Source organism: Rhincodon typus, chromosome 32, assembly GCF_021869965.1.
Source record: "Rhincodon typus isolate 14 chromosome 32, sRhiTyp1.1, whole genome shotgun sequence".
NCBI lineage: Eukaryota > Metazoa > Chordata > Chondrichthyes > Orectolobiformes > Rhincodontidae > Rhincodon > Rhincodon typus.
In genome coordinates this window covers 31,927,258-31,948,686 of record NC_063363.1, presented here as the reverse complement: position 1 = coordinate 31,948,686, position 21,429 = coordinate 31,927,258, and the positions used below count along the sequence as shown (strand labels likewise).

At 43.7% G+C, this 21,429-nt stretch overlaps 1 protein-coding gene across 1 annotated transcript in view; it reads right to left on the bottom strand.

Moving 5' to 3' along the window:
• LOC125486706 (CMP-N-acetylneuraminate-beta-galactosamide-alpha-2,3-sialyltransferase 4-like) overlaps window positions 1-21,429 on the bottom strand; it is a 159,587-nt gene that overhangs the window by 33,737 nt on the left and 104,421 nt on the right. The window contains exons 4-8 of the mRNA XM_048615379.1: window positions 20,502-20,589; window positions 19,841-19,888; window positions 13,986-14,021; window positions 7,439-7,498; window positions 7,240-7,340 (exon numbers count right to left, since the gene is read on the bottom strand). Of these exons, the coding sequence (XP_048471336.1) occupies window positions 7,240-7,340; window positions 7,439-7,498; window positions 13,986-14,021; window positions 19,841-19,888; window positions 20,502-20,589 (333 nt within the window). The remainder of the gene's footprint in view (window positions 1-7,239; window positions 7,341-7,438; window positions 7,499-13,985; window positions 14,022-19,840; window positions 19,889-20,501; window positions 20,590-21,429) is intronic.

Genomic DNA, 21,429 nt, shown 5'->3' with positions numbered 1-21,429 from the left:
GGAGATCTTGAAGCTTGTGAAATCCACATTGATACCATTGGGCTGCAGGGTTCCCAAGCGGAATATGAGTTGCTGTTCCTGCAACCTTCGAGTGGCATCATTGTGGCACTGCAGGAGGCCCAGGATGGTCATGTCGTCTGAGGAATGGGAGGGGGAGTTGAAATGGTTCGCGACTGGGAGGTGCAGTTGTTTATTGCGAACCGAGCGTAGGTGTTCTGCAAAGCGGTCCCCGAGCCTCCGCTTGGTTTCCCCAATGTAGAGGAGGCCACAACGGGTACTCGCATGGGCCCAAGCTACGCTTGCCTCTTTGTAGGTTACGTGGAACAATCCCTCTTCCGTACCTACACTGGCCCTAAGCCCCACCTCTTCCTCCATTACATTGATGACTGTATCGGCGCTGCCTCGTGCTCCCACGAGGAGCTCGAACAGTTCATCCACTTCACCAACACCTTCCACCCCAACCTTAAGTTTACTTGGACCATCTCTAATACCTCTCTGTCCTTCCTGGACCTCTCTGTCTCCATCTCGGGCTTCCACCTAGAAACCGATTTCAAGCCCACCGACTCCCACAGCTACCTAGAATACTCCTCCTCCCACCCACCTTCCTGCAAAAATGCCATCCCCTATTCCCAATTCCTTCGCCTCCGCCACATCTGCTCCCAGGATGAGGCATTCCACTCCCGTACACCTCAGTCGTCCTCGTTTTTCAAGGACCGTAACATCCCCCCGTCAGTGGTCGAGAACGCCCTCAACCGTGTCTCCCACATTCCCGCAACTCATCCCTCACACCCCGTCCACGCAATAAGAACCAAAAAAGAATCCCCCTCGTCCTCACGTACCACCCCACCAACCTCCGGATCCAACGCATCATCCTCCGACACTTCCGCCATCTGCAATCCGACCCCACCACCAAAGACATCTTTCCCTCCCCCCCTTATCTGCTTTCCGGAGGGACCACTCTCTCCGTGACTCCCTTGTCCGCTCCACACTCCCCTCCAGCCCCACCACACCCGGCACTTTTCCCTGCAACCGCAGGAAGTGCTACACCTGCCCCCATACCTCCTCCCTCACCCCCACCCCAGGCCCCAAGAAGACTTTCCACATCAAGCAGATGTTCACCTGCACATCTGCCAATGTGGTATACTGCATCCGCTGTACCCGTTGTGGCCTCCTCCACATCGGGGAAACCAAGCAGAGGCTCGGGGATCGCTTTGCAGAACACCTACACTCGGTTCGCAATAAACAACCGCACCTCCCAGTCGCGAACCATTTCAACTCCCCCTCCCATTCCTCAGACGACCTGTCCATCCTCGGCCTCCTGCAGTGCCACAACGATGCCACCCGAAGCTTGCAGGAACAGCAACTCGTATTCCGCTTGGGAACCCTGCAGCCCAATGGTATCAATGTGGATTTCACAAGCTTCAAAATCTCCCCTCCCCCCACCGCATCCCAAAACCAGTCCAGCTCGTCCCCGCCTCCCTAACCTGTTCTTCCTCCCACCTATCCCCTCCTCCCACCTCAAGCCGCACCCCTATCTCCTACCTACTAACCTCATTCCGTCCCCTTGACCTGTCCGTCCTCCCTGGACTGACCTATCCCCTTCCTAACTCCCTACCTACACTCACCTTTAGTGGCTCCATCCCCACCTCTCTGACCTGTTTGTTTCCTCTCCACCTATCCTCTCCTCTATCCATCTTCTATCCACCTCCCACTCTCTCCCTATTTATTTCAGAACCCCCTTCCCCTCCCCCATTTCTGATGAAGGGTCTAGGCCTGAAACGTCAGCCTTTCTGCTCCTATGATGCTGCTTGGCCTGCTGTGTTCATCCAGCTCTGCACCTTGTTGTCTCATGAGATGTTGCTCCTCCAGTTTGTGGGTGGTGTCATTGTGACACTGGATGGACATGTCACCCAGGGAGTGGGAGGGGGAATTAAAATGGTTGGTGATCGGAAGGTGATGTTGTTTGTCATGAACAGAGCGTAGATGCTCTAAGAACAGTCTCCGAGCCTCCACTTGGTCTCACCGATGTAGGGGAGGCCACATCGCGAGCAGCGGATGCAGTAGACCACTTCAATGGATGTACAGGTGAACCTCTGAGTGATGTGAAATGTTTGTTTTTTGCCTTGAATGGAGGTGAGGGGCGAGGTGTAGGGGCAGGTGTAGCACTTCCTGCAGCTGCAGGGAAAGGTGCTGGGGGTAGTAGGATTAGTGGGGAGCATGGAGTGGACGAGGGAGTCGCAGAGTAAGCGATCCCTACAAAAGGCAGATAGAAGTGGGGGTGGGGGGAAAATAGATCTTTATGGGTCATTAAATTCCTCATTAATGTTCTAATTTGCCTCCTTAACAGTCTGCTTCCTATCTTACTAAACAAACCAGACGTCAAGGATTCTTGACATGGAATCAGAGCAGGTACCTGAACCTCCAGCTCACCCCTGGCTGTGAGGAGCCTCCATGTGGTCAACACTAAGCAGCATCTCAGGCATGATCCATGGGCACCAGTCATGTACACCATCACCCATGGACGTTAGCATCTGACATTAGCCAACCACACAGTGCCTCTCTGATCCATATACTCAGGAGGCACTGATCAGCATTGCAAGGCGCACCAGAAACAGGGACATAGATTGGATCAGACTATATCTCAGAGCCAAAAACAGAACTTTCTGGAAAAGCTCAGCAGGTCGGTGAAGAGAAATCAGAGTTAACGTTTTGGGTCCAGTGACCCTTCACCTCTGTATCTCAGAGCAGCTTGCTGGCTCTCTTAGAGCTCACGCACATAGTGCCAGCCTGTGTGCCTGTAAAATTCCTGCCTCGCCACGTCATTTAGCTCATTGGTGCTTCAACTAGAGCCAAAGGCTCTCACTACTGCTATACCAACGTGCTCTTTTGTGCAGACACACAGGCGGGCTGCTTATCAGTAAGGACAGGTCTGGAAGTGGTTCAGGAAAGTGCATGTAGTGCCTTTACAGCCAGCAAGGAGATCAGTGCTAAAAGGGGTGGGGAATCAAGACTGGGGGAGAAAACACAGCCACTTGTAGAGGTGCAGACAGGGGGATGTTCGAGGTGTGTGGGTGTGAGGTGGCACAGCATTGGAGGGCACGGTAGGTAAAGGGAGGGGAGATTATTAGGAATGGCCAGCACCATAGCTTTCACCATCGAGCATAGAGGAGCAAAATTAAGGTGTAACGTCAATGGAATTGGAGATAAAATGCAACATGGTGGATCTCCACAAGAGTGGGATGAGTGAAAATGTGTTGTCAGGGTGGCATGAGATAAAAAGGGTCATGAAGGCTCTGGGGTGGGAGTGGGGGCGAGGTACCTGTTGACCAGGTGGAATCCAGTGATCTCCATCACGAGCTGTGCTCTCCGGCATCACTTGCTGTTCCTAGATGCAAAATGCAAATGTACAAAAGATTGGGACATCATGCATGGTGTCAAGAGCCCATATCAGTTTGATGGGAGAAACCTCAACAATGATTAATTTGGAATCATTTCCTCACTTATTTGTTATGTGGGCAGAATGAAGGCGCTTAGCATTCAGATACTGGTCAAAGGCAGATTGCGCCATTCCATTGTTGCTTGCAAATTAAAACATTGGCATCTCAATGATGCTGCAGTTAGCAGCAATGATGTTAAAACAGATCAATGCTGGTTAATGGTGAGCCATCAATCATACAATTTCCAAACGGACTGTGACAGGTGGATATCATCACATCTTCATCTGTCATGTAATGATTATCTGTACTGAATGCAGTGGAAAATTTCATGACTGATGTCGGTTTGGGATCGGGACAGGGTCAGAACACAACAGACTGTCCCTTTTGATGGAATGCCTTGGTCACACAGCCCGTGCTGAGGCTGAAGCAGAATGAATGGTGTTATTAGCCCACTGTATGCCTCATGGTGTGGAGGGGTGTGTGCAGCCCACATCTGCAAGTGATGCCACCAATTACCCCTCTGAGAACTAAGAATCTCTTTCACTTCTGTTCCCAATGTAGACCACTTCCACTGTGCCTTGCCATTGGTGGGATATTGATCGCTGGTGGCTGCCTTCCTGAGAAGGTGAAGGTGGAGGCAGGAGGGTCAGGGCCAATGGGAAGGTCAGGAGCAGCAACAGGCTACCATGGTACTCAGGAAACCAAGCCCAGGAAGGCATCACTGCTGCGGGGCCCCTCAGAATATTATGGACGACAAGAGGCCAAAAGTGTTTTGCTCCTGACTCCATTTCTTGGGGATGAGTGAGGCATGGTTTGATGCAGGCTTCATTTGTCCTGGAACATGTGATAACACTGTGATGCCGGAGCTGGACCCCAGGGTGACAGGAGTGGGCGGCCATCTTCTCTCGGGGGCTGTGAAGTGGGTAGCCACTTTGAACTTCTCTGTGACTGTCTCCTTCCAGGGATTGACGGCGGACCTGTGTGGGATTTCTCAGTCATGTATCCACCATGCATTAGGATGGTGAGCGATGCCAGCAGTGCAAGATCACCCTGGCTAATTTTGTTTCCCAATGATGAGGCCAGTACTGCAGCCTGTACAGTAGGATTCGAGAACATTACTGGCTTTCCCCAGGTGTAAGGTGCCATTGATTGTACACACATGTCACTGAGAGGGCCTTTATCACAATGCTGTGGAATTCATCACCAGGCAGGGATTCTGTCCCATTAATGTCCTGGTCATCTGTCATGTACGTCCATCATTCTGGCTTCTGCCACAACTCCTACATCCTGGAGCACTCTCATGTGCCTGGTATGTTTGAGGGTCCAGGGGCCTTACCATCCTGGGTGCTGAGGGATAAGGGGTACCCACTATGACCATGTCTCATGACCCATTACATAACCCATTGGCTGACACCCACTGATACACTGCTGCCCATCCTTCGAGCAGGGCAATGGGAGAGCAGCCGATGGAGCTGCTGAAGATGTGATCCCACTGCTCGGACCGGCTTTTCGGAAAGTTGTGGGAATCCTCCAGTACAGTCTGGGCAGGGTGTGCTGTATCATCCTGGTGTGCTGTGCCCTGCATTATTGGCGCAGGCAGTGAGCTGATGTGATAGACACTGAGGGCATGGGTGTCATTTTCCGAGGAGGAGGAGGATGAGGACATTGAGGACGAAGGAGCTCTCCTTGTCCATGACAGAGCTCAGCTGTGCCAGGTGTTACAAACCAGACAGGAGCTGCCTGAGCCCCCGGTATCAGTCAATGAGAGCTGGGTGCAGCAGACCATCATGGGCTGTGTAAAACTGTGCATTTCTTTCCTGTATTTATAATTACGAATGTAATGAGGAGAGAATTTTGTTTTAGAAAAACGAGGATTACTGGTAGATTGCTGTATGTTTTCGAAAGCAAGCAATATGACGCTCATTATAAGCACTGTTCATATTGCTGCTTATTCGAGCAATCTGTAAAGTGTGGTTGCAGATGATCTGGAGCCAAAGGGTTGCGTACAGATGGAGTTGTGATTGGTATAGGTAGCTAGCTGGTCTGTGAACTAGCAACCAGTTATTGATGATAAAAAGCCTTCTGCCTGACAACAATGATGTTCAATTAAACTAAACAGCCTGGGGCTATGAGCAAGATCCAGAGAGCTCATCAGATCTCCACAAGTTGAGAAGCTCTCTCTGTACTCTGCAGTAAAAGCCACTTTACCCTGATGATCCTTCGGCATTTCCTGTAAACTGTGGCATTTAATTGATAAATCAGAGAAGTTATACAAGTGGACCGGCCACCCTGCACCTCTTGTAAAGCAGTGGAAGTATCTGAAGGAGAAAGAGAGGGAGAGAAGCATCCTGACAAGTACAGGGACCATCTCCAATAAGACAGAATCTAACCACCACTGCTTGATATTCAATGCCATTACCATCACTGAATCCTCCACTATCAATATCCTAGGGCGTGACCATTGATCAGAAACTGAAAAAGACTAGACATATAAATACAGTGGCTACAAGAATGGGCCAAAGGCTGGAAATAATGCAGTGAGTAACTTCCCTCCTGACTCCCCAAAGCCTGTCCACTGGTCAGGACACTTGTTTCGATGGGTGCAGCTGCAACAACTCTCAAGAACCTTGATGCCAACAAGGACGAAGCAGCCCACTTGATTGGCACTACATCCAGAAATATTTACTCCCTCCACCACTGACGCTCAGTAGCATCAGAGTGTACTATCTACAAGATGCACTGCAGAAATTCACCAAACATCCTTGAACAGCACCTTCCAAACCCACACCATTTCCATCTAGAAGGACGAGGGCAGCAGATACATGGGAACACCACCATCCGCAAGATCCCCTTCAAGCCGTCACCATCCTGTCTTGGAAATACATCACTGTTCGTCTGTGTCACTGAGTTAAATGCCTGGAACTCCCTCCCTAACAGTATTAAGGGTCTCCATACACCATATGGACTGTAGGGGGTTAAGAAGGGAGCTCATTGTTGCCTTCTGAAGGGTAACTAGACACAGGCAACAAATCCTGGCCTAGTAAGTGATGCCCACATCCAATGACTGAGTAAGCAAGTAAATAAGTAAATAAATAAGAATCTCAGCAGCCCTGCGAACAGGAGTCACCGAACTGCCTTCACTGTCTTTCCCTCTGTTCATGTGCTTTCCTGTGTGTCTATGTATGTAGGGGACAATTATATGGAGATTACAGTTTTAGCTAGTAAAGGCACATTGATGGTTCATAGTTGTTTACCTGCAGCTAGAGTCCATTTCCTCATATTAAAGTTGTTCCTGCTTAATACTGAGACCTAACTTGGGTTTTCTGTCAACCTGGGCCTGAAAGTCAGGTAAATTGGGGAATCTTAGTGTAGTTTTAAAATCTTTCAGGTGTGTGATGGCTCCGGAAATAATAGGACTTGATTCCCAAAACACTACCCCCGTAAGGAGTCACAACTTGAGTACCAAGGGTATAAAAGACTATCAAGAATATGCAGGAATCTGGGGTTGAGGTTAAAATCAGATCAGCCATGATCTTATTGAATGGCAGAGCGAGCTCAAAGGACCAATGAACCTACACTTCCTTGTTCTCATGTTCATAAGTGTAAGATAGTCATGGGTCACATTGCCAGTATTTGGTTTATATTCTGGGAGAGAACTGCAGTCTCTAACCATTTTGTTTGCATTCCCTTTATTTGACTGGCAAATAAAAGCTCAAGTTTGGATACGTCAGACAGTGGAGGAGCACTCTTTCCCTTTCCTGCTGAAGAAAGACCAAATGAAAGGCATTGCAAACTTCCTCACCATTGCCTTTAATCCCATAGGGTAGTGAATGATGCAGATAGTTTGGCTTGTACCACCATCCACTCTTAATTGTTAAAAATACATCGGTATTTTGAATAAAACTGAAAAAGAAACAGATTGAGGAGTAAGAGATCAGAATAAATCAAAAAAATTAAAATCTAAATCAGTCAAAATGAAGAGATCAATAGTTTTGACTCACTTTGGGAGGATTGGCAAATCATTGTTTCTTGACAGCCAGGTTGAGCAATGTTCAGTTTGACTGTAATAAAACACAGACAGGTTTATGGAAAAGGAATTTTGCTGTTTTTCTGTCACAATAAATTTGACCTTTCAACCACCGCCAGCTACAACAGAACTAATCACGTCCCATGTTGTACTCAAACAGTGTCACAATAACAAGGCATTGGGTGGGGAATGAAACATGTTTAGCCATGTTGTTTCTGTTACTAAAGGGCTTTGGGACGCTGGAGCAACCTTACAAACATGTCATGGAACTACACATCACTGAGTATAAATAGCACAGAGTGGATAGAGTACGATTGCACAGCACTCTCTGGAAGAAACCCACCTGAAGTACACAAGGAATGCTACACTATAAATAGTCCAGCTAAACTCTGAAAACTCTTTTACATGTGGTTTGATGCCACACTATGAATTTAGATTCAAAACTGACTGACCACTATCTGCAGGCTTAGAATTCAAAGGAACATTGTTTAACATACATTAATACTAATGTAATGGTAATGATAGATATATAAGGCTTTGATTTATGGTTACTTTGTGGAAGGACTAGTCTATCTTCCTCGTGCGTGCATATCCATGTGCTAATGTGAATCTTCCATTCTAGATCTTTTGCTCTCTGGTGGTGTTCTTCCAGACAGTGCTGTGCAATCCTACTCAATCAACATTGGGTTATTTGTAATCAGTGATGTGTAGCTCCATGACATCATTGCTCCAGGGTCCTGAAGTCCTTACACAGCAGAAGCAACATTGCTAAATGTGTTCCATTCCCCACCCTATGCTCTGTTATTTTGACACTGTTTCAGTACAACATGAGGATATAGAAAGAGAGGTTCAACAAAGTGAGACACTCAAAGGAGGAGAAGCACAGTAGAGGGTCAGGACAAAGTGTCAGTTGGTAATAATAGCCACAATCACACTGTGATAGCTTGGATAGGGCAAGTGGTGGAAGTATGGCCAGGCAGATAGGCTTCATCTTGGGAGAAAGTGTCATTGCCCCTCAATTATGTTTTTGTCAAGGTCATTATGTTAGTGCAATCATCCATCATGGATGGCAAGGCTTTATTTCACAGGTAAATGGAATTTCTGGTGGGAGATGCAGATGGATCCACTGGCAGAGTCTACAAGGCCAACAGCAGGACTGGTGTGTGGAACAAGAAGGTGATCAGCAAGATTAACTCTCAGTAGATACATTGGCTGCCAAGAATGAAGAGACAGTAGGATCGGGCAATGAGGTTTCTGCTTGAAATAAGTCAATGGCAAATGCCTTCAGCAGCCAGCCAGAGGATTCCAAGAGAGACACATGGGGAAGCTTTAGGTTTATATCAGGCAGTCAAGCCTGAATTGGTGCCAAGAGAATAGTAAGATCCAGATGTACAGATGGGTTGGAGTGGAGATTTGAGCTGGAAGGACACCTGAGAGGCAAGATGTGAAAAAATAGACATGCAACTGAAAAGAGTCAAGGAGGTGAAAAGAAATAGGAAATTTTAAATTTTTAAAATGCACAAACATGTAATTTTGAACAAGGCTTAGGGCGAGATCAGCAGCAAAAGACCTCCTGCCAGATATTGTGCATGGGGAGGTTTTCCCTAATAATGAAAATGCAAAAGGTGTATAGAGTCAGTTCTGGGATTATAAAAATGATGGTGAAGTTGGAAAACAAATTCTAGAAGCAAACAGAGGATAGTTTTCTGGGCAAACTGGTGAGGCTCTGCCTAGAGCAGACTGAAGCTGAGAAACCAGGAACCAATCACAAGCTCAGCAGATCCAGAGTTAAGGACAATTCTCCAGAGTTGCTGGAAGTGCCTACTTACTGGTTCAGTAATAAGGTTGCTAGAAATCCCTCTAAACATCAATGATTTATGCCATCAGATTTCTGTAATCTTAACTTTGAAATTCCCTTTGAAAACATCTGTACTTCTCAATTCTTCTTGAAGAAATGTTTTGATTAGGTTGTTGGCCACATATATCTTTCACTAGCTCAATGTCAAATTTTGTCTAAAATACTCCTGTTGAGTGCACTGAGATATCTTCACTGTAATAAAAAAATGGACATACCTCAGACAATCAGAGTTGATTTATCAAACAATCAGAGTCCTTTTCTTCCGTTGTAAAATACTATGAGCATTTGGAATTAGATGTCCCTGCTTTTTTCTTTATTCATTCCCAGCATGAGGGCATTACTGGCCAGGCAACATTTATTGCCCATCCCTAATTGTTCAGAGTCAACTGCATTGCTGTGAGTCTGGAGTCACACGTAGGTCAGACCAGGTGAGGATGGCAGTTTCCTTCCCTAAAAGACATTAGTGAACCAGATGGGTTTGTCTGGCAATCAACAATGGGTTAATGGTCATCATTAGGTTCTTAATTCCAGATAGTTTTATAAAATTCAAATTCCACCATCTATCATTTGGGTCTCTGGATTAACAGTCCAGTAATAATACCACTAGGCTCCCCATGATGTCCTGACCAGTACAAGACAAAATGCTTCAGCGACATGTCTCACTTGTCATCAAGATTCAAGCTCTAAAGTGCTAAACAGCTTATGCTGAAGGTGCAAAGATTTGTAGATTGATTTTGTTGCATACAAGATTAGAGGAATGGTGTCCAAACTTGAAGTTTAAACTAAAAGAAAGCAAATAATTCCACAGCCACAGGGAGTATGGATGAGATTTGGAACGGAGCATTAGATATCAAATAGTGTTAAGGATAGCTCAGTGATTAATTTGAGTGAGAGAAACTTGAACAAAAGTCATTGTGTGCTAAAAGAGATTAGCACTAAAAAGAATCCCCCTCGTCCTCACGTACCACCCCACCAACCTCCGGATCCAACGCATCATCCTCCGACACTTCCACCATCTACAATCCGACCCCACCACCAAAGACATCTTTCCCTCCCCACCTTTATCTGCTTTCCGGAGGGACAACTCTCTCCGTGACTCCCTTGTCCGCTCCACACTCCCCTCCAGCTCCACCACACCCGGCACTTTTCCCTGCAACCGCAGGAAGTGCTACACCTGCCCCCATACCTCCTCCCTCACCCCCATCCCAGGCCCCAAGAAGACTTTCCACATCAAGCAGATGTTCACCTGCACATCTGCCAATGTGGTATACTGCATCCGCTGTACCCGGTGTGGCTTCCTCTACATCGGGGAAACCAAGCGGAGACTCGGGGACCGCTTTGCAGAACACCTACGCTCGGTTCGCAACAAACAACTGCACCTCCCAGTCGTGAACCATTTCAACTCCCCCTCCCATTCCTCAGACGACATGTCCATCCTGGGCCTCCTGCAGTGCCACAACGATGCCACCCGAAGGGTGCAGGAACAGCAACTCATATTCCGCTTGGGAACCCTGCAGCCCAATGGTATCAATGTGGATTTCACAAGTTTCAAAATCTCCCCTCCCCCCACCGCATCCCAAAACCAGTCCAACTCGTCCCTGCCTCCCTAACCTGTTCTTCCTCCCACCTATCCCCTCCTCCCACCTCAAGCCGCACCTCCATCTCCTACCGACCAACCTCATCCCGCCCCCTTGACCTGTCCGTCCTCCCTGGACTGACCTATCCCCTTCCTAACTCCCTACCTACACTCACCTTTCCTGGCCCCATCCCCGCCTCTTCGACCTGTTTGTTTCCTCTCCACCTATCCTCTCCTCTATCCCTCTTCTATCCGCCTCCCACTCTCTCCCTATTTATTTCAAAACCCCCTTCCCCTCCCCCTTTTCTGATGAAGGGTCTAGGCCCGAAACGTCAGCCTCTCTGCTCCTATGATGCTGCTTGGCCTGCTGTATTCATCCAGCCCTGCACCTTGTTGTCTTAGCACTAAGTGGTTGTTTTTCATACTGGAGGAAGGTATGCTGTGCAATTGCCCAGGAGTTAGCTCTAAGACCAAAGATTTTTATGACCTAATTCAATGATTTAGACTTTGGTATACAAAGAGCTTGCAGAAGATGCAAAGCTTGGGTCAACAAAGAAGAAAACCAGTTTGATTGAACGGGCAGACACATGGAAGATGAAAATTAAACAGAGAAGGATGAAGTGATGCATTTTGGTAGGAAGCTTGAGGAAAAGTAATCTAAATTAAAGATACAATTATAAAGGGTTTGTAGCAGCAAGTAGACTTCATACATGTGCATAAATCATTGGAGTTGACAGCAAAGGCTGAAAAACTGATTTAGAAAGCATTCCAGGATCTTGGGCTTGATATATAAAATAAAAGAAATTACAGTGAATCTTTGTAAAACATCAGTTTGGCCTCAAGTCAGATTACTGTGATCAATTCCAGGAACAGCAATTTAAGGAAGATGTGAAGTTTTTAGAGGCAGGTTGGAAAAGGTTTACGAGGATGGTTGGAGATTTGAGGGACTTCAGTAATTTGGAGAAAATTAGATTATTTTCCCTGGATAAGAGGAGTGTTAGCGGGGATTTGATAAAATGTTCAAAATCATGAGGGGTCTGAACAGAGTGGATAAAGAGAAACTGTTCTCATTGGTGGAAGGGTAGAGAAATAGATCACTGACAAAAAAACAATAAGAACACAAGGCAAAATGTTTTCATGCAGTGATCTAAAGCCAGAATGTAGTACTTCAGGGCTTTTTGGAGGGAAAGTCAACTAAGACTTTTATCAAAGATTGGGATAAGTCATTAAGGGACGAATTGTATGGGTTATGGGCAAAGGGATAACAGAGTGGGACTCACTGAATTGTTCTGGAAACCCAATTGGCTGAATGGCCTAGTTCAGTCATGGAACTATTTTACTATTCAGTGATAATTCATGATAACGGCTGAGAAAAGGGGAGAAGGGACCTACAAGTTTTCTAGTGTTCCACTGGAAATCTTGCAGGATTCAACGAGGGCCAGGGGGTCAAAGTTATTCAATCTGTTGACATTGGAATGAATAACTTGCTGTCACAACAATGGTGTGAACTGAAGTGGATGAACAAGTTGAGGCAGGTCAGAAGTCACACAACACCAGGTTATAGTCTAAAAGGTTTATTTGAAAACACAAGCTTTCAGAGTGTAGCCCCTTCATCAGGTGAAGTGAGAAAGAAGTGCACAGACACAGAATTTATAGGCAGAGAGGTCATGGACAGAGAGATCAAAATATCCTACAAACGGTGTGAGTGAAGCGTCAAATAATAAGTCTCTGCAGGTGATCAAACAGCTTTCAAGATACACAACAACGCAGAATCGCTGAGCAGAAACTGATAGCCAAGTTCTGCACCTACGAAGACAGCCCAACTGTGATCTTGGGGTCATGTCACGGTACATGTGACCCCACCACACTGTTCTGTATCTGTAAAATCTTCCTTACTATTCTGTTTTGACACTATCACCTTGACAATGTATTATGATCTCTCTACCTTAATTAGTTTGTACAGTTTTGGATTACTTATTACTTTGGTTAGACCCTCAACATGTGACTCTTATACCTATTGTGTTATTCCAGTCATTTGGTTTGTCTCCAGCACCACCTTATTTTTATGTTTTTTTGTAATTATCTCTCTGCCTTATTTAATTGGATAATAGGTCATCCCTTCACTTGTTATTCAGCTGTTGACACTTTTACTCAAACCATCTGACACTTTTGATCACCAGCAGAGACTTATTATTCAACACTTCACTGGCACCATTTTTATGACCTTTTGATCTCTCTGCTTATAACTTCTGTGTCTGTGTGCTTCTCTCTCACTTCACCTGACGAAGGGGCTACGCTCTGAAAGTTTGTGATTTCAAATAAACCTGTTGGAATGTAACCTGGTGTCGTGTGACTTCTGGCTTTGTCCACCCCAGTCCAACACTGGCTCCTCAATGAGTTGTTCAGCCAGAAAAGGTCAATAAAGGCCATTCTTCAACCATCTCCTGGCACCCAACCAATTACATTCTGTCTTTTGCTTCATACGCCGTTTATATCACAGCCAGCAATAAAAACAGCCTGCATGGGTTCTCACACCTTTTGTGTCATAAAATAAACCCACATGCTTCACAGGATTATTATCAAATGTAATTTGAAACAGAGCTACTTATGAAGATGAGCAGGTGGTAAAAATCTAGATCAAAGAGGTAGGCTTTAAGGATGATTTAAATGAGGACAGACAGGTAGAAAGAAGCAAAGCTTCAGGGAGGAAAGGCCAGAGATTAAGGCCTAGCAGCTGAAGGCAATGCCACCAGTAGTGAAGTAAATTAAATTAGAGACGTGTGTGAGGCCAGAATAAAAGCTCAGGTATCTTGGAGAGTTCTTTATTATTCATGGGATGAGGGCATCGTTGGCCTGACAGCACTTGTTGCCCATCCCTAGAGGACACTTAAGAGTCAACCACAGTGATTCTTAAATTGTGGGATTAGAGAAGAATGCAGGAAGGGGACAGGCTATAGTTGGCATGGGGATGAGAATTTTTGAATCAAGGCATTGCTGGACTGGGAGTTAATGTCAATCTGCAAACACAGGAATGACAGATGAATGGGACTTGATGTGAGTTAGAAGGGGACTAGCAGTTTTACTTACGAGTGAGCAAAATCAAATTTGACAACTTTTCTGAATCTGAGGAAAAGAAATAAACATTAACATTAGAGAGACAGACAACTAATAGTGACACTGAACGAATGCTCCTGTTTCAGCAAGCAACGATAATCAAAACGCACATACAGAATCACTAAATCTCAGAATTATTACAGCACAGAGGCCAATAGGCCCATCGTGCCTGTATTGGCTCTTCAATTGAGCATCATTGCCTAGTGCCAATCTCCTGCCTTTGCCCCACCCTCTTGTCCACTATTTTTTTATCTCTTGAATGCCTGTCTCCTCCATATTGCCAGGCAGTGCGTTCCAGACACCAACTACTTGCTGTGTGAAAAGGTGCTTTTCTTACATTATCCTTGCTTTGTGTGCACAGGTCATTGATTCTATGCACTCTCATTCTCGTTCTTTTTATGAGTGGGAACACTTTCTCTCTATCCAGCCTACGTATGATTTTGAAAACATCCATCAAATCTCCTGTCAGCCTTCTTCTCCCCAAGGAGAACAGTCCCAAATTTTTCAATCTGTCCTCATCACTGAAAGTTCTCATTCCTGGAACCATTCTTGTAAATCACTGTAAAGCACTTTCTCCAATATGCTCACATCTTTCCTGTAATGCAGTGCCCATAATTTGTATATAATACCCCAGGTGAGGCCTTCAAGTGTCTTGATACAAGATCAATGTCACCTCCTTTCTCTTATACTCTATGCCTCTATTAATAAAGCTGACCTTACTGCTTTATTAATTGCTCTTTCTGCCTGTCCTGTCCCTTCAATTATTTGTGCATCTGTGCACACCCAGTTTCCTCTGCACCTGCACCCACTTTAGAATTATAACTCTTATTTTATATTGTCTTTCAATGTTCTTCCAAAGAAAATGCATCACCTCACACTTCTCGGCATTGAACCTCATGTGCGACCTATCTACCCACTCCATCAACTTGTCTGTGTCCTTTTACAGCTCTATGCTGTCCTCCTTGCTGTTTACAATTCTTCCAAGTTTTGTGTCAACTGAAATATACCACATCAACAGCATTACCCTCATCAAACCTTTCAATTAGCCTCTTCAAAAAACTCGAGCAAGTTGTTGAAACAAGAATTCCCCTTTAGAAATCCATGCTGACTCTTCGTAATCAACATACTTTTTCAATGTGACGAGTAATTCTATCCCAAATAATAATTTCTCAAAGCTTCCCCATCACCATAGTTAAAATGATTGGTCTATAATTGCAGGGGTAATCATTATATCTGTTTTTGAACAAAGCTGTAATATTTGCAATCCCCCAGTCTTCCGACACCACCTGGGAAGACCAGAAGATTATGTCAGTGTCCCCACAAGGCTACCATCATTTCCTTCAAAATACATGGATACATTTCATTCATTCCTGGTGCCTTGTCACCTTTAAGTGCCACAGTCTATCCAACACTATTTCTTTATTAATATTGGCATCAACTAGTGACAGGCTTTCCTCCTTTGTCACCATGGTCTGAGCAAAGCCTCCTCTTTCGAAAAGATAGATGCAAAGTACTCACTTAACACATCAGACATGCCCCTGCCTCCATGTGAATGTCCATTTTTTTAAATCTTTAATTAGCCCTACTTCTTTAACTGTTCATATGCCTATAGAAGATTTTGGGTTCTCCCCTTATGTTAGCTGAATATCTTCGATCATAATTCCTCCTTGCTTGTTTGCTTTTGCATATTCCCTCTAAACATTCGGTATTTTTCTTGGTCCCCTAATGTATTTTCTGCCATTCACCTGTCATAAGCACGCTTTTTCTTTCTTCTGTTAATTTCTACCTCCTTTGTCAGCCAGGGAGCCCTGAGTTTGATTGTCCTTGTTTTCCCATTTGAGGGAATATCCCTTGCCTGTACCTGATCATCTGCTCTGTGAAGGGAGTCCATTGTTCAGTTGCTGTTTTTTTCTGTCAACCCCTTGGTTCCAGTCAATCCTGCCCAGCTCTCTTCTTGCCCTGCTGAAGTCAGCGTTCTGGCAATTGGCTTTTCTTACTTTGGATTAATGAACATCATTCTGAACTTTATGATACAATTGTCACTGTTTCCTAAATGTTCCCTCATTAACACATGATCCACCTGGCCCACCTCATTTCCAAGGACCAGGTCCAACAATGTATCCATTCTTGTTGGACTGGACATATACTGCTGGAGGAAATCACCTGAACACAATCTGGGAACACTTGCCCCTTACACTACAAGTATCCCAGTTTATATTTGGATAAATGAAGTCCCCTATTATAACTACTGTACTACACCTCTCTGTAATTTCCCTGAAGATTTGGTCCTCTACAGGCTTTCCACTAGTTAGTGATCTATAGATTACATCGAGCAAATTAATTGAGCTCTTTTTATTCTTTAGCTCTAGCCAAGTTGACTCTACCCTTGAACCCTCTGTAACATCCTCTTTCTCTAGCACTGCAATGTCCTCCTTAACCAATACATACTTGTCTAGTATCTTATTGACACAGTCCCTCATTTCACTATGTCACTTGTTAATCAACGTGAAGCAAAACATTTCTTGAGCTTTTAAAAACAAAGGTTTTGAAATTGAAATCTGATTGGCAACTTGTGGGCAAAGAGATTCTGCCAAGTGAATCCAATTTCTGTGTATGTGGGGCCAGTCATTGTTAGTGCAGAGAACATATTTATCCTTCATTGTTACTTCACCAACAATCTGGACATAACTTCCCTTCAAGATCATGAAACGTCCCCTCCTTTTTTAAAACCGTCTGATTTTAATATGTAATGTTGAATCAAATTGAGTGTGAAATGGTGGGTGTTCAGATTGCACTACTTTTTTATTGTGTAGATTAGATTTATTTTATTCCAACATCTCTGTTACAATGTTCTGATGTAATTGAAGCTGAATCATTTCATTGTGGTGACAGTTGTTACAACTATCCAGCTGTCTGATTCATTCATTTTCATGAGTATAATTTTTAGATTGGGCACTGAAATTGTTAAAAGTGGGAGAAATGAAAACTTGTTTAAGAGGCTGGCAGACAATGCTCAGGGAATTTCAAATCAAAAGGTGGCCCATTTTGTTTACTGGGGCAAGTGTGGGAAATTTTATGGGCAACTTTTCTGAGCTTCTTGGTTGAATCTGGATGTCTACTGCTGTCTCAATAAGGGGTTTAAATTATTTGTGAGGTTTCCCAGAACAAAGGGAAGTTTATTGGACATCAGATATAATCAGCTTAAACGTTTGACTGGAACATCCCAGAAGTGCTATATTCCCCTGGAAATAGGTTACACGGGGAGAAACCTTTCTTGGTGAGGAGTTTAGCTCTGTGCTTTCTCAGAGAGTGGTATTTGGAAACCACTGGAATTGAAAGAGAGAAGACTTCCAGTAGCTGTTGCTTTGAAGCTGCTGGAACCATGGATGATGGATGATGGCATATTTCCTGGGATATTTTGATCTCACCAGGCAAGAATGCAGTGAGGCCTATTCTTGACCTGGGTAACCACAATAGTGAGATGTTGAAAGACTGTTAGAGAATGTGCCTGGACAGGTATTTGTGCAATTCTCATACCACAGGGAAAATGTGGGTGCCAAGTAGAAAATAAATGAATTCCAGAAAGCTGTAGCATTTCTTGGCTTGGTGCAGGAGAAGTTAAGGGATCCTAAAGATCTTGTAAAATATATGGGAACTTTTGGGTGAAAGTTAGAATAAGGAATGTTCTATTGAGATTTTCAGGCTTAAAGTATAAATGTTAGCAAAACACAGTGATCCATTAACAGAGCTTGTTTTATTTAACTCTTGGTACAGTGCTTGAAATATGAAATCTTGTGGCACAATCATTCAGCTAATAACTGAGATTCATTTCTTTTCAAAAATGAAACTGGTCTTCACCGAAATACAAAGAAAAAATGCATTCAGCAATGTTCCCTTTTCTTAAAGTTGCCAGAACATAATCATTAGGCTCTTCTTTGTAACTGGGAAGTGAGGAAGTAAGTTGCTCAATGCAGAATTCCCAGCTTCCAACCTACTCTGTAACACCAAGATTTATATAGATATTACAATTAAGTTGTGGTCAATAGTAATTCCCCACAATATAGATTGTGGATTCAGTGATGGGAATGCCATTGAATGTAAGGAAAGTTGGTTCGATTTTATCTTGTTGGAGATGGTTCCTGCCATGTACTTGCATGATAATGAGTGCTAGCTGTTAATTATTGCCTAAGTTTGAACATTGTCCAAGTCTCCCAGAGATAGCAAGAATTGCAGATGCTGGAGTCAGTCAATACAGTGTGGAGATGGAGGAACGCAGCAGGTCAGGCTGCATCAGAAAAGCAGGAAAGTCGGCGTTTCACGTTTCCACCCTTCACCAGGTGTAAATCCAAAATGTCAACTTTCCTGCTCCTCTGATGCTGCCTGACCTGCTGCGTTCCTCCAGCTCCACACTATATTGACATTGTCCAAGTCTTACTGTGTGTGGTCACAGATCAATTCCAATGTGAGGAGCCATGAATGGTGTCAAACTTTGTGCAGTTATTAGCAAACATCCCCGCATTGGACCTTTTAATAAAGGGAAATCATTAATGGAGCAGCTTTAGATGGTTGCACCCAGGACAGCAGTCCATGGAACCCCTGCAGCAATATTGTCGGTATGAGATGATTGGTCTCTGATGCTATAACTATCTTCCTTAGGTATGACTCCAATCAATAGATGGTTACCCTGATTCCCACTGATTTCAATTGTGTTGGGTCTCCTTGATATCACACTCTGTCAACTGCTGCCTTAATGTCGAGAGCAATTACTCTCACTTAACAGATTTCCCAGGAAACCATCCTCAGTGGCTCATCCTCAGTCAATTGTTCTTTTGTGCAAAAATAAATGATAAAAATCATTTTTGGAACTAATGAGAACACACACTTGTCAAATATGCTGGCTTGGTTTAATTAAATTGCTTACGAAATGTGCAAGGATCTATTTTTCACACAGAAGGTGGTACGTGTATAGAATGAGCTGCCAGAGAAAGTGGTGGAGGCTGGTACAATTACATTTAAAAGGCTTATGGATGGGTGTATGAATAGGAAGCGTTTAGAGGGATATGGGTCAAATGCTGGCAAATAGGACTAGATTAATTTAGGATATCTGGTCGGCATGGACAAGTTGGACCAAAGGATCTGTTTCCATGCTGTACAGCTCTATGACTCTATGACTCCAAAGGCGAAAAGCTCCAATGTGTAAGAAAATACTTAACAACCCACAAACTTTAAGAGACCTTATGGGCAGTATGGTGATAGAGTGGTTAGCACTGCTGCCTCACAGCTCCAGAGACATGGGCTTGATTCCAGACCTCAGCAATTATCTGTGTGGAGTTCTCCCTGCATCTGTGTGGATTTCCATTGGGTGCTCTGGTTGCCTCCTGCAGTCCAAAGATGTGCAAGTTAGGTGGATTGGGCAACTTAAATTACTCATAGTATCCAGGGATGTGCAGGCTAGGTGAATTAATTATGGTTAATGTGGGGTCACATGGCTAGTGTTGAATGCTCTTTGAAGGGTCAGTGCAGATTGAATGGGCCAAATGGCCTCTATCTGCACTCTAGGGATTCCCTGAGACCAGGGTTCAGGCAAAAGGGATGTTTGGATATGGAATTTATGAAGGAGGGAGGGAGACAGTAGTTTAAGTACATGATCTTTTCTGTTCCTTATTCAATTAGCTTCTATGTCTGGACAATTAGCCTAACTTAGGAGCTGGAGAAAAAGACTTTCACTTTCAAGGTGCCATTGGAATTGATGGTTTAACTCTACAAACACCCACCTTAACATCAGGAGAGGTAAGGATGTGAGAGTGATAAAGCTTGTTTTTACTCACAGTAGGGAGGTGATGTCAAAGCGGAATTTTCCCAATTGGAGGGATGACCTAAAACACATGAAACATCATATGTCAGACACAGGATACATAAATAAAGTAAGAGTGAATTTTGATAATGCAGCAAATAAAAATCAATATACTGAAAGGCATCTCACTGCTATATTCATGACCTCTTCACCATGCGTCATACAGAGAAAGGACCTAAAGGCTTTTTAAACAATCGGCTTCAAAGTGAAATATGCAGAAGTTTAAAAGCTTTGTAAATTCAAATTCTACAGCAGCAAAATGTCTACTCTTCCAGCCAGGAAATAACGTGGGGGAGTGTTAAGATTTGTTGCGGGGGAGAAATAATTATATGGATAAATCATATTAAACAGGCTTTAACACAAAGAACAAGATCTTATATATATAGATCTATACATCTCACAATTTTGACTTGAGCCTGTAGTTTCTAAACAAATATGGAAATGACAGAATGGCCATTATTGTATAACAGGATTAGAATTGATCAATAAACATCCTGAAAGAAAATGTTCCTAATTTATAATGATTACAAAAACCAATAAATCTTGCATACACATACATTCAACAATGCAGTAATTAATTCTACTAAGTATCAAAAAGGAAATGATTCATGGAGAAGATACTCGAAAGGACTTACCCAAAGAACTTGGTCCAATGAATGATCAAAATCAATAAGATCAGTGTGAAATACGCAAAAGGAAAGAAACATTTACTCTTATTCCAATCTATGAACAACACAAGAAAATAATTATTTTGAGCTATTCCATATTAGAGTTTATAGCAGGACTCAGACAATGAACATTAAAACTGTAACATTGCAACACTATAACCTGAAATGAAACCTCTCTCTGAACATTGAACTGTAACAAAAACAGAAGTTGCTGGAGAAAGTCAATCATTGTCTGTGGAGAGAAAACAGAAATAACATTTCGAATCCAGTGACCTCAAGTTCTGAAGAAACATCACTGGACTTGAAACATTAATTCTTGTTTCTCTCTACAGATGCTGCCAGACCTGCTGACCTTCTTCAGCAATTTCTGTTTTTGTTTGTTTTAGATCTTCAGCATCCACAGTTCTTTGATTATTGAATTGTAATTTGTCTACTTCACATCACAATAACTGAAACGGGAAGGAAGTTTGATGTCAAATGAAAGCACAAGGTCTATTTCAATTCTGAGTAAATTGAGAATCAAAATGAGAGTTATTCAATCTCACCAGTCAACAAAAACAACATATAGCACCTATAATGTAACAGAATGTCTCAAAATGTTGAACAGGAGTATTTTAGAGCACATGAGGGAATATCAAGCAAGATGACTCAATATTTAGTCAAAGAAGTAGGTTTTAATGAGCTTTTTGAAGGAGGAAAGAGGTTAAAAAAAATTGAAAAATTTAAGGAGGGACTTCAAAGCTGCGAGCTTCTGTAACTGAAGATATAACAAAGAACAAAAGAGGAGCACAGCACAAGAACAGGCCCATCAGCCCTCCAAGCCTGTGCTGATCATCAAACCCTGACTCAGCTAAAAAACAAACCTTCTGCCCTTATTCAGTCCGTACCCTTCTAT